Source organism: Gymnogyps californianus, chromosome 15 (genome assembly GCF_018139145.2).
Source record: "Gymnogyps californianus isolate 813 chromosome 15, ASM1813914v2, whole genome shotgun sequence".
NCBI lineage: Eukaryota > Metazoa > Chordata > Aves > Accipitriformes > Cathartidae > Gymnogyps > Gymnogyps californianus.
Genome location: NC_059485.1, coordinates 1,495,551 through 1,509,948, shown reverse-complemented (window position 1 = coordinate 1,509,948; position 14,398 = coordinate 1,495,551). Strand labels below are relative to the sequence as shown.

General features: G+C 57.9%; 1 protein-coding gene across 1 annotated transcript in view; it reads left to right on the top strand.

The window, feature by feature from the left end:
- LOC127022528 (delphilin-like) overlaps positions 1–14,398 on the top strand; it is a 40,298-nt gene that overhangs the window by 8,288 nt on the left and 17,612 nt on the right. Inside the window, 5 exon segments of the mRNA XM_050906162.1 lie at positions 6,774–7,028; positions 8,614–8,699; positions 9,146–9,215; positions 10,552–10,646; positions 12,116–12,299. Of these exon segments, the coding sequence (XP_050762119.1) occupies positions 6,774–7,028; positions 8,614–8,699; positions 9,146–9,215; positions 10,552–10,646; positions 12,116–12,299 (690 nt within the window).

Here is a 14,398-nt window from a genome sequence, read left to right as displayed (position 1 = left end):
CTGGATAAGAAATTTCATTTTAGCCATCAGGATTTATATATTATGGATTGTGCTTCTTCCCTGCTTGTCGTCCCCCCCTCCACGTACTCCTCCAAGGTTGGGGGGAGCTTTCAGGCTCTCTTGGGTGCCGATGCAGGTTGCATCGGGGTGAACCCCCCCCCCCCGAACCTGCATCGCTCTGGCTGCTGCCTGATGCAGCACTTCAAACTGCACGTGGACGCTGTCCTCCTGCCCGCGATCCGGGCAGACCCGCTGTGAAACTGCGCGGGCAGCAGGACGGTAATGGAGGAAAAGCAGCTCTTGTTTGCTTCCGTTTTGAAAAATCTCTAATCTGATAGCCCAACATGTGTTCGACTGCCCAAAAAAAGGGAATTAGGGCAGCAGGAAAAAAAACGTGCCACCAGTGAAAACAATTGGGAGCGGAGTTCCTTTTTTATCGGCTGAGTTCAAATAGGTCATGACCAAAATGCCTCGGTGCAAAATCTCCTGTCAGGGGATTAATTTCTTTTGACAAATCGAACTACGGCTGTAACGCAGATTATATCAGCCGGGCCCGCTTGCACCACTGAGTCACAACTTTTATTTTGGGAAGTGGTTACTTGGTCCGAGTTTTTCAGTATCTTAAACAAAACACGGAAAGCTGCGTTTGTGCTGGTGTTCCCAGGGGAAAGCAGGTTGGGGGCAGTGCCCCGGCCGAGGTGACTGCTCTCTGTGGCTCCGAAAAGCGGCGGGTGACACAAGTCCCCGCGCCCCAGGGCTGGTGTGGGGTGCTGGCGTGGGGCACGGGGTGCGCGGGAGCTGCCGGTGGCCCCGCGTCTCCCCAGTGCAGCGACTGGCAGGGTCCCGTGTGTGCCGCGGGGGGTCTGGGGGCTGTCCGTGAGGCTGGGACTGCATCGAGCAGCCATTTGCACCCACTGACCTGGCCACCATCCCCGATACCTGCCGGGCGATGCTGGGCAGGATGGAAGCTGCAGAAAAAGCCTTTCTGGGGGTTTCTTTAAAGGTCTCGCTGTCCCCAGCAGCTCTGGGGCTGCCTGTCCCTGCCAGGGGAAGGACAAAGCCACCGGCTCTTGGTGAGCGGTGTGGTTTGGGCACAGGGACACTGGGTTTGGGAGAGGCGAGAGCACCCCAGAGCCCTGGCTGCTGTCGGGGAAGGTGACCCCCACCCAGGCACGGGCTGCGGCGCTGCTCCGGGGAGGCTCTTACCGGCAGATAATGCATCAATCATTACTGGAGCTGGTGCAGGGATGTGTCATGAGAGGGTGACCCTCCCCAAAAGCTGCTGTGTGGGGCCGGGGGTTTTGGGCTGTCCCCAGGGATGAGTGGGGTGGCCGGGGAAGGGCTGCGAGGGGCTCCTGGCCCCGGTGCACAGCCACTGCATCCCACCATGTCTGCACTCTCGGGTGGAAAAGCACCTTCATCCCTATTTAATGATAACAACAGTCACATCTGCAAAACATCTGCAGCCAGATAAGTGATTACAGAGCCTCCCATTACCGGGGATAACGGGATAACAGCCCCTGTGAAAATCGCAGGTCCGCGCTCGCTGCCGGGCTGGAGCGAGTCCTGCTCGTGCACGAGGGTTCGGAGGCGCCGCATCCCCCCATGGCTGTCGGTGCTGCCGGGGCTGGAGGCCAGCGCAAGGCTGCTGACACCCCTACCCACGCACGCAGGTAGATTAGGTTTGAGAAAAATCAGTACAGGTTCATAAGCAGAAGTCCTGTTACGTGGGTAAAGCCGGACAAGGGTTTTCTCTCCTGAAAGCGTGTGAATTTTAGCATTGCGGCATGCTGTTGGGGCAGAAGTGCTTTTCCAGGCTGGTAGCTGTTTGCACAGCACAGTTCAGACATAATCCAAGTGTAGCTCAGTGTTTTAATCCACCCTGGGACGTGTTTTTCTGCACAACTGACAGACTCAAGGTCAGGTCTTTGCTAGTTGTTTTGGGGCTAAACCATACATTTTTCATTTTTCCTTCCTTTGCTACCTGGAGATTGTATCTGATGTTGGCAGCTCTGGAAAGCTTCACATCCTCTTCATCAAACGCGAGTGCTGTGTTTAAAGATGGCGTTATTTAAATTAAAGATTTTTTTTTTATCTTCTATCCCTCATGTGAAGCGCTGCTGTGTTACCCTGGGGGTAAATGATGCTCCGCAGCTCGGGGGGAGGTTTGGGCCCATGACTCTGGTCCTGGTCCTGGTCCTGGTCCTGGTCCAGCCCGGGCGGCTCCACCTGCGCGCCCAGCAGCCGCACGCCCGCCGCCGATGCCGTTTGCCTTTAAGGTTTCTCACCCATTACAGCGGCATGTAATTTAAACAGAAGCACTTTAGAAGTCAACTAATTAGCACCAGGGAGGCATCCCCCCGGAGTTCGGCGTGGAGCCGTGCCCTCCTTTCTGTTACGAGATCGTTCCAGCTGGAAATTACAGCGACTGCAGTTTTTAGGGAAAGCGAGAGGTTTCGTCGGCTGCGAGCCGGGGCAGAGCCGGAGCAGGGAGGGCAGAGCAGGCGCTAAAGCCCAATCGATAAAAAAAAGGAGGCACTCGGTAGATGGTAAACCTCCGCCTGGGACTGAGAGCGCGGCGGGGAGGCGAGGGTGAAGGGAGGCAGGGACTCAGCCCAGGTAGAGTTTGCCGGCGAGCCGGCCCATCTGGCCACGGTCCCCACGCACCGCGGGGGTGCCAAGTGGCAGGGGGGCACCGGCTGGCACGCGGTTTGGTTGTTGGATCCGGCCGCGTCGTGGGCGTGAGCCGAGGCTGAGACTCAGCTGCATGAGGATCTGAAGCATCTCCCTTTTGTTCCCACCGCACCCTGACAAATGGGAAAGGACCGGAGTTTCTCTCGGCATTTTCGGTACGTCTCTCCGCTCCGCTCCTCCGCGCGGCGTGCATGGCGTTGGATGTGCTGGGAAAGCCTTGCGCCCCGGCAGACGTCCCCACGATGTCTCTCCTGCCTCTCTGAGCTGCGGGGACCCTGCCTCCCGGCACCGGCGCAGCCCTGCCACCAACCTGCGCCCACCGCAGCAGCGGTGCAAGCTGTTGGGGGGAGTCGAGCAAAGCTCAGATGAAAAATTGAGGGTGGGGGGCTGGAGAGAGGCGGGAAGAGCCCATCTGGGTCTGCTTTGTCTCCATGACTATAGTCCAGCAAAGGGATGGGCGGTGAGGATGGGGGTTTGGGGGTGCTGTGTGGTGCAAGGGGTGTGATGGAGCGAGGACCGGGGACCCCTCGCTCCCAGCCCTGGCTGAGCGTGAGCTCTGAGCAAACTTGGGGCTGGTTTCACCTGCTCCTGCCAGGGCCGGAGCCGCCACCGCTGCCCTGCTCAAGGGGACGCATCCTGCACTGGTGAGGCTCAGCATCCAGCATCCCGGGGTGGGACCGGCCGGGTGAGCTCAGCGCCCGTCGCAGGACGTGTGCCCTTGTGCAAGGTGGTTCTCCACGGCGCTGGGCTGGTGGGGGAGGCAGCTGCCAGCGAGCGCAGGCTGCAGAAATGGGACTGTCGGTCCAGAGGTGAGCTGCAAGTAACCCACCTGGGAATTTTAAAAATAGTGAGTGTGACAAAGACCGAGATGTGCTAAACATCCTCTGCCGAAGCGAGCCCCAGAGCTGAGCTGAGCGGCTGGGGACGGGCATGCCGGCAGACGGGCTCCTGCCAGGCATTTTCCTGCCCCGCAGCAGCGTGCCGCCATCCTGGCCGGGCTGCTTCGGAGAGGGAGTGAAGGCAAAGCAGCTTGCAGCCTCTGGGCCCTCTCCTGGCCTGGAAAACACCTTGAATTCGCTTTTGTGTGTTAGAGCAGACTGAGTCCTCCCAAAGAGCGTGTGCTGACACCGCTGCAGAGGAGGGTTAGTGCACCGGGGCTCGGCGCACCCTGCACCGGGGCTGGGGAGTGGGTGCAGGGCTGCAGTGCCCAGGGCTGGGGACACCTTTCCCGTCCCCTCTCCAACAGGCAACAGAACCAGGGCTGACCTGGAGAACGGCGAGGAGGAGGAAGAGGAAGCTGAAGGCACGAGGTCAGCGCTGCACGCCTCCCAGGCCCTCCCATGGGCACGGGCAGCCCGCGGGGCTGCTGGGACAGGGGGTCTGCCCCTGGTCCCGGGCTGACCTCTGCAAACAGGGTGGGCGCATCCATGCTCCCTGCGCCCCAGGGGGATTTGCTGGGAGAGGGAAACCCCAGCTGGGTGCTGCTCCTCGGTGCCACGCCGATGGGCAAAGCCAGGTTTATCCTGCGGGATGGCAGGGCGCTGCAGAAATAGCCGTGGTTTCCCATTAAGCACTGGGCACCATCTGCCCTGTGCTGGTGCTGGTGCCAGTGCTGGTGCACGCTGCACGGGCAGCACTGCTGGAGCAGAGGACAGGCTGAGGCATCAACGCTGGCTAATGACACCCCATGTGCTGCCTTTGGTGTGTCCCTCGTTAAGGACCAGACCTGAGCACACACAGTTCAGAGGTCAGCACCCACTGAACCGCAGGGCATCAGGGACCTCAGGGGATCCAGCCCCCAGCAGCACTGCAGCACGGGGCCATCCCGGGCTCCCCGAGGCCGCGCTGCTACTTCTCTCAGAGGGTTTTGCAAAAGAGACTATTTTGCATGCTTTAATAGGGTTATTTTTACCAGTCACTTAGCTCCTCTCCTTGCTAAGACACTGTTTTACTTCTAGCACTGAGTCAATTCCTGGTGAAACCCTTAAAGCGCGTCCTTGTGCCTGGTTATTGAGCTAGCCATACTTCGCTCCTCAACCCTGATGTTTGTCAGCCCGCAGGTGAAGTAGCAGTCAGTGCAAAGTGGGACAGCCCTGCCGGAATGAGCAGGGCCAATTTAATTTGGCCAACTTACATGGTAGCGTGCTCGTTTTGCCTGCAAGGAACCCGGACTTTTCCCTGGTGGGAGCCCAGCCCGGGGCAGAGGTGTGGGGTCCTGCCGGGACTCGCTGCTGCTGCACCGCATCCTCCCCTGCCACAGGGCTGCGGCAGCCCGCGTTCCCGCAGGAGCCTGCTTACAGCTGGGTGAACTATTTATTAGCATGATTTCACTCTTTTCTAGTTGCTGCTTAATCACAAATTGACTGTGAATTGTACCAACGTGTTACTTATTTTAAATTGTCACCAAACGCTTTGCGTGAGCGTATGTTAGCCTCGGGATGGCTTGCGATCTGTCTGCTCCTACTCAGCGTGAGCATCAGCTCTTATTTTGAGTTCTGCCTTTTGTTGGGGGAAATAGAGATGTCCTGGTTCCGGTAAATTTGGGATTTGAAGCCTCCCCTTCCTTCTCCTCCGGCTTCACCCAGGCTTTTGGGTTCCTTTGGTGAAGTTGCCCGAGGAAGGGGGGAGACCCACGGCAGCCCTCGCCAGCCCCAGCCTCTCCAGCCGCGCTTTGTTAGCAGCCGGCCGTCATCCCAGCCACATCGCGCTGACGGTGCAGCCCCTCGGAGCAAGTTGCTCTGCATCCTCTGACACCAGCTGCGAGTTTGGCCCAGTTAGGGTCCCCCCCGGGAGATGTGGTCCCCGGGCGGTTTGGAAGCGATGCTCACATCCCTCCTCCACCGCAAGTGTCAGAGTTTGTGTTAATATAGGGAGCGCGTTCTCACACGCCACAAGGTGAAGAGCACTAACGAACCTCACAAGATGGTATTGTCTAACGAGCAAATGCAGCTGCGACAGGCAGCCCGGTGCGGGTGCAGGGAGGAGTTGCTATAGAAACACCCGGAGATAACAGCTCCTCCAGAAGCCCCCAACTGTGCAAACGGGAGGGTAGGAGTAGGTGAGCAGGGTGTCAGCCTCTCACTGTTGCGATGGCAGAAGGAAAAGGAAAAGGAAAAGCATTTCCCGGTGTTACAAGGGTGAACCCCCAGCCGGGCTGGGACCAGTGCAGACGCACCCTCCTCGCTCCCTCCCCGGATCCTGCTTTGCGCTCGCTGTGCATCCCCCAAGGGTCCCGGGGGGTCCTTGCAGGGGGCACAAAGGCCATTTGGCTGCTGGCAGAGCAGCTCCTACCAGGCAGAGGCGAGGTGACCTGAAATGGAGCAAGTTCCCAGTGGTGTCCCCTTGCCTGCAGCGTCACCATGCCCGTCCTCGTCCCCGCAGCACCAGCACCTCCCAAGGGGTGCGAGGCTCCTGCCTAGCCGTGGCGGGAGCTGGGGGGTGGCAGAAGCCAAGGCTGGAGCCCAGGAGAGCAGAGTCCAGGGCTCCCAGCAGAGGGGCTGGGGCAGGAGATGGGGAGCAACATTTTGGGGGTCCCAGAACGTGCTGGGGAAGAAGTGGGTCTGGAGGAGGCAGTTTGGCACCAGCAACATGGGGGGCACTTGTACGTTGGGACCCCCTGGCTATGGGTACCAGGCAGCAAGGAGCGGGGTCACAACGGGATGGGCACCGGGGGGTAAGGGTCCTCCCCTGCCCGGCCGGCTCCCTGGCTGGTGGCATGGGGGGAGGCAATTAATCTGGGACTCAAGCTGAACCTTGTCATCGGCATACCGGGACCGGCAGCTGAAGGGGTCCGGGATGGGACGCGTGAGGAGGAACTGAGCTGTTTGAATCGGTCTCTGTGAGCGCTGTGGAGGGGTCCGACATCCTCGCTCCGATGGAGCTGTGCATGGGACGGGGCAAGAGATGCAGCCAGTGTCCCTGGTGTCCCCAGCCCTGACATTGGCAGCTCTGGGAGGACTGAGGCCAAGGGGCTAGGGCTGCTCTGATCTTTCCCTTCCAGGCATGGCTGGATCCGGAGCTCTGGACTACAGCTGCCTTGGCCCTGCTCCTCACTCCCCTCCCTCGTCTCATTTTTCCAGGATTTTCATCCCCAAGAAGCACCGGCAGCGGTTTGACGAGGTGGTGTCTCAGAGCCTGATCAGCAAGCTCTGCCGCTCCAAGAGCGAGCAGCACAGCAATCGGCTGCGGCGCAGCCGGAGCGAGGACCACCAGGAGCGGCTCCTCGTCTCCACCCGCGCCAGCTCCGTGCCCCGCAGCCACGAGGAGGTCAGCAAGAGCCTGCGGAAAACCACCTCGCTCATCACCAGCAATGTGGCCTCGGGGGCTGCCCGCAGGTAACACCTCTCCTGGACGCCCTCGAGTTCACAGCGGCAGCGTCCAATTTTACGTGGATGGCAGCATGGGGGAGGGATGCCAGGGAAAGGAGAGAAGCACTAGGAAAGGGGATGTCTTCTGTGTGCAGAGTGGGTGAAAACCTCCTAGGCTGAGGATGAACAAAGACCTCTCCCTCTCAAAGGCCGGGCACGTTTGTGCCCCTTGTCCCAGCTCTGGGTCACCCTTTCTGCCCCCTCGCTGTTGCAGGGCTGGCTGGGACGAGCCACGCGTGGAGCTGAGACGGCAGCGAGGCTCGAGGGGATGTCGGCTCCTGTGCTGGGTGGGCTGCAGGGTGCCTGGCCATGCCGGCGGGATGCCGGGTACCTGGGCACGGAGCAGGCTGTATCGTCCTGCCTTGCCCCGGCGGGTGTCTGGGTGCGAGGCCGCGGGAGGAAGGACGAACGGACAATCCCTGGTGCACAGGGGATTAACCCATTTCCCACTGCCCATATGGCCAGACCTCAGCAGCCCCGGAGGGACGAGGAGCCCTGCCACGCTGGCGGCGGCTCCTGCTCCGTTCCCAGCCCCGTCTCACGAACAAGAGGGCAGGATTTGGTCTGCCAGCACAGCTGGGGAATCCTCCCGGGAGGGACTGCGCTGCCACAGGCACGTCCTGAGCCATTCCCCTGCCTCCAGCTGGTATCTCCAGGGTGTTCGGCTGCAGCCCACCTTCCCGCCAGGATAATTTTTGGTGTGACTTGTCTAAAATTCAGTTCCAGCACAGTCTCCCTCCCTGCCAGCAGAGGATCGGTCCCTACAACAGGCTTTCTGCTTGTAAATGATCTCGGTGATGTTGCCTTCCCCCAGCTCCCTGTGGGGAACAACTCCCAGCTCCAATCAGCCTCCCAGCAGGGAGATTTCCTAATGCTCCTTCCAAAATTTCCTAGCTGAATTTAATTTCTCTCTCATCAGCCTACGAGATCTTTGCCCCCTAAAACACATTGTCTCTCTTATTCTATGCAATATATAAGCTATATCCCATGTTCCACTTTAAAAACACGTTGGATTTGAAGGACTGGACAGTGGTTTTATGAATTTGGTAATTAATGCAGAGCAAGAGGCCATGCTCAGGGGCTCTGCCCCTAAAACAGCAGCATCTCTTCCTGCCTCCAGAGCATCCAGATCTCCCCAGCCCTCCCCAAGGTTTTGTCTGGGCCATTTCTAGCACCCTCGGATCACTCCCCACCCCACCACCCTGTGCTGGCTCAGCGCTGTGGGCTCCCTCTGCTCCCCGGCACAGGCAGGCTGCAGGCAGGAGAGGCTGGCGGTGCTGGCAGGACAGGCAGCTGCACCGTGGCCACCCAGGGCCACCAAACCAGCACACACCTTCCCTCCATCCCCTCTCCCTGCAGGCAGGGCATGTTTCAGGGGCTCCCATCTGAAAGACACTTTGGTATCAAAGGGGACCTTGCGGGGACACAGGGAGCATCGAGGGCTTGGGCACCCAGAAGACACCCGGGCTAACAGGGCTTTGGAGGGGCTGGAAAAGGAAACAAGAACCAAATATTGGGCTCTGATTTCACATTTGCTTTTTTCCACCTGCAGAACCGTACGAGTTTATAAAGGCAACAGAAGCTTTGGCTTCACGCTACGTGGCCATGCCCCGGTGTGGATCGAGTCTGTTCTGCCAGGTAAGAAAACCTCCAGCCACAAGATTCAAACCCACTTATTTATCTCTGGTCCGTACTCAAAACGTTAAGTGCCTGCTGTTTGCTAGAAAATAGCAAAAGGGACTTTTACAAGGCTCCGTGATGGAGTTTCCCTGAGTTGAATAACTAGCGTCTTTGGTACAATGTAGTTTGGCTTTATGCACTCCCTGTTTTGAAAGGTGGAAAATGTCTGTGTTCAGTGAATAGCCCGAAATCCCACCTGCATTTCCAACACGAGCTGGGCGCTGGCATCACTGTGCCTGGTGAACAGCTCCAGCCCGCCCAGACAATCCAGCTGCAGCAGATACCCTGCCCTGGGGGGTGTCCCTGGGCACGGCTGGGCACAGAGCGGCCGGAGAGCTGGGACCCCATCCCTGTAAGCAGGGGTCCCCGCCAGCTAAAGCCCCTCTCCTTCCCGGTGCATTTAGGGAGCCCGGCTGAGAAGGCTGCTCTCAAAGCTGGAGATCGGATCCTATTCCTCAACGGCCTGGACATGAGGTAAGAGGCTCTTTAAAAGACCTGTGCCAAGGGGTCCCGGGGGTGGTAGGTGGCCAAGCACACGTGTGTTCACTTGTTCACTCTTGTGCAACAGAAACAAGAGCTGGTCATCCTTGAGAGCTGTCTGCTGAGGTGCATGAGGGGTTTTGCCCCATATGGACATCTCCTTTAATATTCTTTTACAAAAGCTGGCTCTAAGAGTAGTATTTTGGCTCCATCCCGGCTCCTCCTTTGACTTCTCCGTGCAGATAACCACGTATAATGCATGACACACTAGATAACTGGTGTCCTGACTGCAACCCACCTGCGGACCCTGATTCGAGCCACTGTGGGTTAAGTTGTACGTGTTAAACACCTGGGGCTCTGCTTTTGAAAGGAGCAGAGCACCAGCCAGCCCACGAATCCCTCCCAGAATGGGATCATAAGCTTAAAAATCACATAGGCAATCACATTTCCACCCAGAAGTTAATTCTTCTATATATTATTTGCACACAAAAGCAATCAAACCAGAGCTGAGTGTGCATCTTGCCAGCGCAGTGGCAGCAGCCCGTATTTCCTCGGGTTGGTCTGTCCGCACAAAAAGCAAGAGCAAAGGGTTAGAAGAGGCTGCGCACGATAAGAGAGAGTGATGAATATTTAAAGGTTAAACAACTGATGCTGCTTCTGTCAGTGCTCAGGTTCTCACATTTCAGCTGATCCAGCAAACTGTTGGCTGATGCAGCACTGCCAGAAAAATAGAGGAGACCGAGCTGAAGATTGTCCTCTGAGCCCACGTTTTGGCAGGCATTGTCCCAGGCTGGCCCATACCCTTCTCCAAAGACACTCCAAGATTCCCCCCCCCCCCGCCCCAAAAAATGCATTTTACATCCACCTTGCATTTTCTTTTCATGCAGAACTAGGACAGGCAAGGAGAGACCCACAGCACTGTATCATTTAAATTGAAAGTGCATCTTCTGGGTCTGAGCGTAGTTTAAAGCACTGCTGGCTTCATTTGCGGTAACAGCTCCGCAGGGCGCTCGCAGGCATGCCCTGCGGTTATTCCTTGCTGCAGGTACAGCGGAGAGCCCAGACAGGGGGTGATTCGGGCTCTCCCTCGGGGAGGCTCTTTTCTGTGCAGCACAGATAAAACCAAACAAAGATTGAGAGTCCAGGGGAATCGCAGCAGGGCCCAACACTGCCTGGCTCTGAGCAGCAAGATGAGGCTTTTTTGCAAGATAAACGAAGGCAGCTGCAAACTCCATTTCACCGCTGCTCTCCCACGAGCTGCTGCCCGCAGTGCTGCCTGCGCAGGCAGGCAGCCTGGCAGCTCTGACCCAGGCTCTCCTGTGCCCCGCAGGAACTGCTCCCATGACAAGGTGGTGTCGATGCTGCAGGGCAGCGGGGCGATGCCCACCTTGGTGGTGGAAGAGGGAATCGTCAACTTCTCCAACGGTAAGAGTGCGGGGAGGAGAGGGCCCAGAGTGGCAGAAACCCCGCGCTGGCTCCCGAATTCCCTGTGCAGGAGGGAATTACCAAATACCTTCCGTAGGCTCAGCAGGTTTAACGTGCTGCCCGGAGGGCTGCTCCTCCCGCCGGGGCATGCAGCTGCCCGCTTTCTGGGATCAGGCTTAATCTCAGGCTTGGCTGCTCTCCAGAAGGGTTCATCCTACTGTATGATCGTCCTTGACAGCCCTTGCCAATGTCCTTTACATGCAGCCTGTGCCATGTGCTTGACCGAAGTAACCCAACCCTGCGCATCCATGGTCGCTGTGCAAATCCCACGGTTGTGTACGGACTGTGCTGTTCAGAATAACTGCCGCCGTTATGAATAATTTAGCTTGCTGCTGGTGAGCGAGTCAGCGGGAGATGAGGGTGTCTGGGGCAATGCAGGCGGTTGTCAGCGCGATTTCAGCGGAGGGGCAGGACCACAGCCCAGGGCAGAGCGCGGTCGCTGCTGCGTTTCTGAAGCGGCACGACGGCAGGAGGGTCGGTGCGTTATTGGGGTGCTGCTCTGCAATGCACAGGCCCAGGAATTAGGGACTGGCTCTTCCCTCCAGAGCAGCAATGGACCCTCCTGAGCTTCACATTAGGAGCCCTGCGGTACCAACTCATTTGCATGGGCGCTAGAAACAAAACCGAGCACCTCACTACTTCACAGTAGAGAGCCAGTGGCACCCAAACTGCTTCACTGCCCCTCAAAAGAAACCAAGAAAAAGATGGATTTTTTTTGCTCCCACTACCTTGGCCGTATTCCTACACGGATAAGTGCACCCTGCAGTCTCGGTCAGGTCCCTTCTCCCAGCTGTGCTTATTGCCCTGCGCTCACTGCAGAGGTGGCACAGGGACCAGTGCAGATGAGCATGGCAAAGCAAATGACCTTCCATGCCTCAGTTCACTCACAGGTAACCCTTGACTGATGCTGCTTTTGAAGTCAATGATTATCATTAAGTGCTTTGAAACTTGAGCAGAGGCTTTAGAGAGCCAGAGAAGGAATACCATCTGCATGTGTTCACAGAAAGCGTGGAAGCAGCATGGTTGAAGAGATAGATCCCAGAGAGCATCCCAACCAGAACACCCCTGCTCGTCTCCAGCAGGTCCATGGACCTACTGGAACAGCCATGAGCTCCAGAGCAGCTGGTCCAGAGCACAGGAGGAAGGCAGGGGCAGTCACAGCTCCAGATGAGCCATTTCACCTTGTCACCATGCTGCCTTCCAGCGACTGAAATCAGTTGTTGCTGGGGTAACAATGTCTGTATCAGCACAGCAGGATTTGTATTTCTACGGAGCACCCATTGTGCGTGGGTGCAGCTGCCCCAGCTGTCCCCAGGACCGACCCCTGGTTTCAGGACAAGCCTTTTAACCCGCGGTTAAGACCCTTTGTCTGTTGAATTTTCTTTTTTCTTTCTACCTGCGCCTTGCAGACTCTGACTCTGCTGACTCCCCGAGCACCTCCTCCGCCCTCACCTCCCTGCAGTGGGTTGCAGAGATACTCCCCTCTAGCATCAAGATTCAAGGAAGGACCTTCACCCAGCAGCTGGAGCACCTGCTGACTCCACCCGAGCGCTATACCATCTGCAAAGCGCTGGAAGGCTTCTTCCAACATCGGTAACTCGTTAGCAGCTCCATTCCTCTACTGCTGGTACCTGGCCTGGTAGCAATGCCCATGTCAGGGTCGGTCTCCAAGCAGAAGGCAGACCTCGGCTGCGAGGCTGTCGGCACTGAGCTCTGCTGTGCTCACGCTCTCCAGTTTCCCCAGCTGTGTATTTCCCTGTGCGTGTCCGCAGGGCACAAGCCCATCTCTCGCCAGGTGTCCTGTCTGAGGACAGGGCAGACCCTTTAGCTCTTGAGGTTAATCCGGTCACCCCTTAATCCCTCATCAAGTGACCCTGGTCCCCCGCAGTGGGGGCTCTCTTGCTGCCTGGCCGTCCCCGGCGGCTGCAGATCCCGTTTCACCTTTGTCAGTAAATCTCACCGCGTTTCATCCTTGTCTTCTCACTCTTCTCAGCATCTTGGCTGCAGCACTCCCTTGGCGGCAGCACAGGAATGGCAGAGCCCGCATCCTGCAATAGAGGACATCCTCCCCGCCCTGCTGTGAGGGTCACAACTGATCCCCTGGCAGACTCGAGACTTTCAATAACGACCTTGTTTTCTGCCCTTGATCTTTAACCTTTCTGCACCATGGTGAATAAGCCATCCCTCTGGGTGCTGGGAGATGCTTGCTGCCTCTTCCCGCAGCTGCTGAGCCGACCGAGCCGGGCTGCCTGGCTGCTCCTCGGGAGCCTGGGTCCCGCACGGGCTTCGGATGCACCAGCCAGGGCCAGGCAGGCTCCTGCTGCAGTGGTGCAGCAGCCTGCTGTCGTAAAGACCAAAGGGTCAGAGGATCCGAATCCTCAGTTTGACAAGGAAACACAGTAAAGCCCTCAGTATGTAGGTTCCTGATGGTAAAAGAGAACAGAAACTACTGAGTACCAAGCCGTGGCACTGCCCCAGCTGAGGGCTGCACCACCCCGCAGCATGCCCCTGCCCGCAGGGAGGCTGGGCTGCCTCCGTACCTGCAGGCGCTGGGGGAGGCACAGCTGCGTAACCCCCCCGGCACCAGCCGAGTGAACCCTCTTGAGGCCCAGCGATCACTAACACTGCCCCAGTAAAGCAGAAATCATTGCTTTGTGCTCTCCTGAGACTGCGCTGCTTCTACGGGATTCCCCAGTTGGGCATTTCAGCCTCAGGAGTGGCAGCTGTGGGAGCAGATCCAGTCCCCGGGGTCTGCAACTGGGGAACGCAGACCTGACCCTAGCAGGGTATGTATGTGTTCTTGCTCAGTGGCACAAGGATGGGAACCCCAGTACCACGAATCAAGTCCCCAAGTTCCCCTCCCGGTGCAGGGCAGCACGTGTTGCTTGGTCTGCCAGCAGTGTTTTACCGGGGGCTGTCGCTGCTGCCCACCCCAGAGGCGCTGGCTGTGGGGAGCAAGGCGCAGCGGGGGCACCGGCAGGCCCACCCTCTCCTCCAGCCACCTCATTTTGCCTGTCACTGCCCTGGACGGCTCGACACAGAGGCCACTGCTCCATTTAACAATAATTCGTCATGACCTAATTGCGTGCCCGTCCCAGATGAGCAGCTGTGGCCTCTAACTGCTCTGACAAGGAGGAAAATCCCCAAACATATAAGTTTATGTTGCTTGCCACCACAGCACGCAGATAGCAGCATTTCCCAGCAGCAAACACAGGAGACGGAGTCAGGACAGCCCTGTTCTGGGCTTTAGCCCTCCAGCCCGTTTGCACGTGCCACGCGGCTGGCCCCGGCCAGCGCCCGGCAGGAGCGGTGCCGTCGCAGGACAGAGCAGCCCCTGCCTCAGCAGCTCCTCCGCAGTACTTTAACTTTTCTGAATGGGCAATAGGCTTCTGACAGCCGAGAGCTGTGTCCAGCTCCACAGAAAAGGCAAATTAGCCCAAAACTAGGGAGAAACTTAGTAGGTGACTTCTGGCAGGCTCTCGATGGCTCCTACTGCTTCTCATCCCTGCTGGCCCCTGAGGACCCCCAAGACACTTTATTGATGAATTCCTGGCAGCATCCAAGCCTCTTCCCCCTTCAGCTCTCCCCTGCATGCCTGGTCCCTGCTCCTCGGAAAGCAGGGATGCTCCATTCAATTAACATCAAGACAACAGATTTGTTCCTACATATGCAATCTCCTTCCAGCTCTTGAT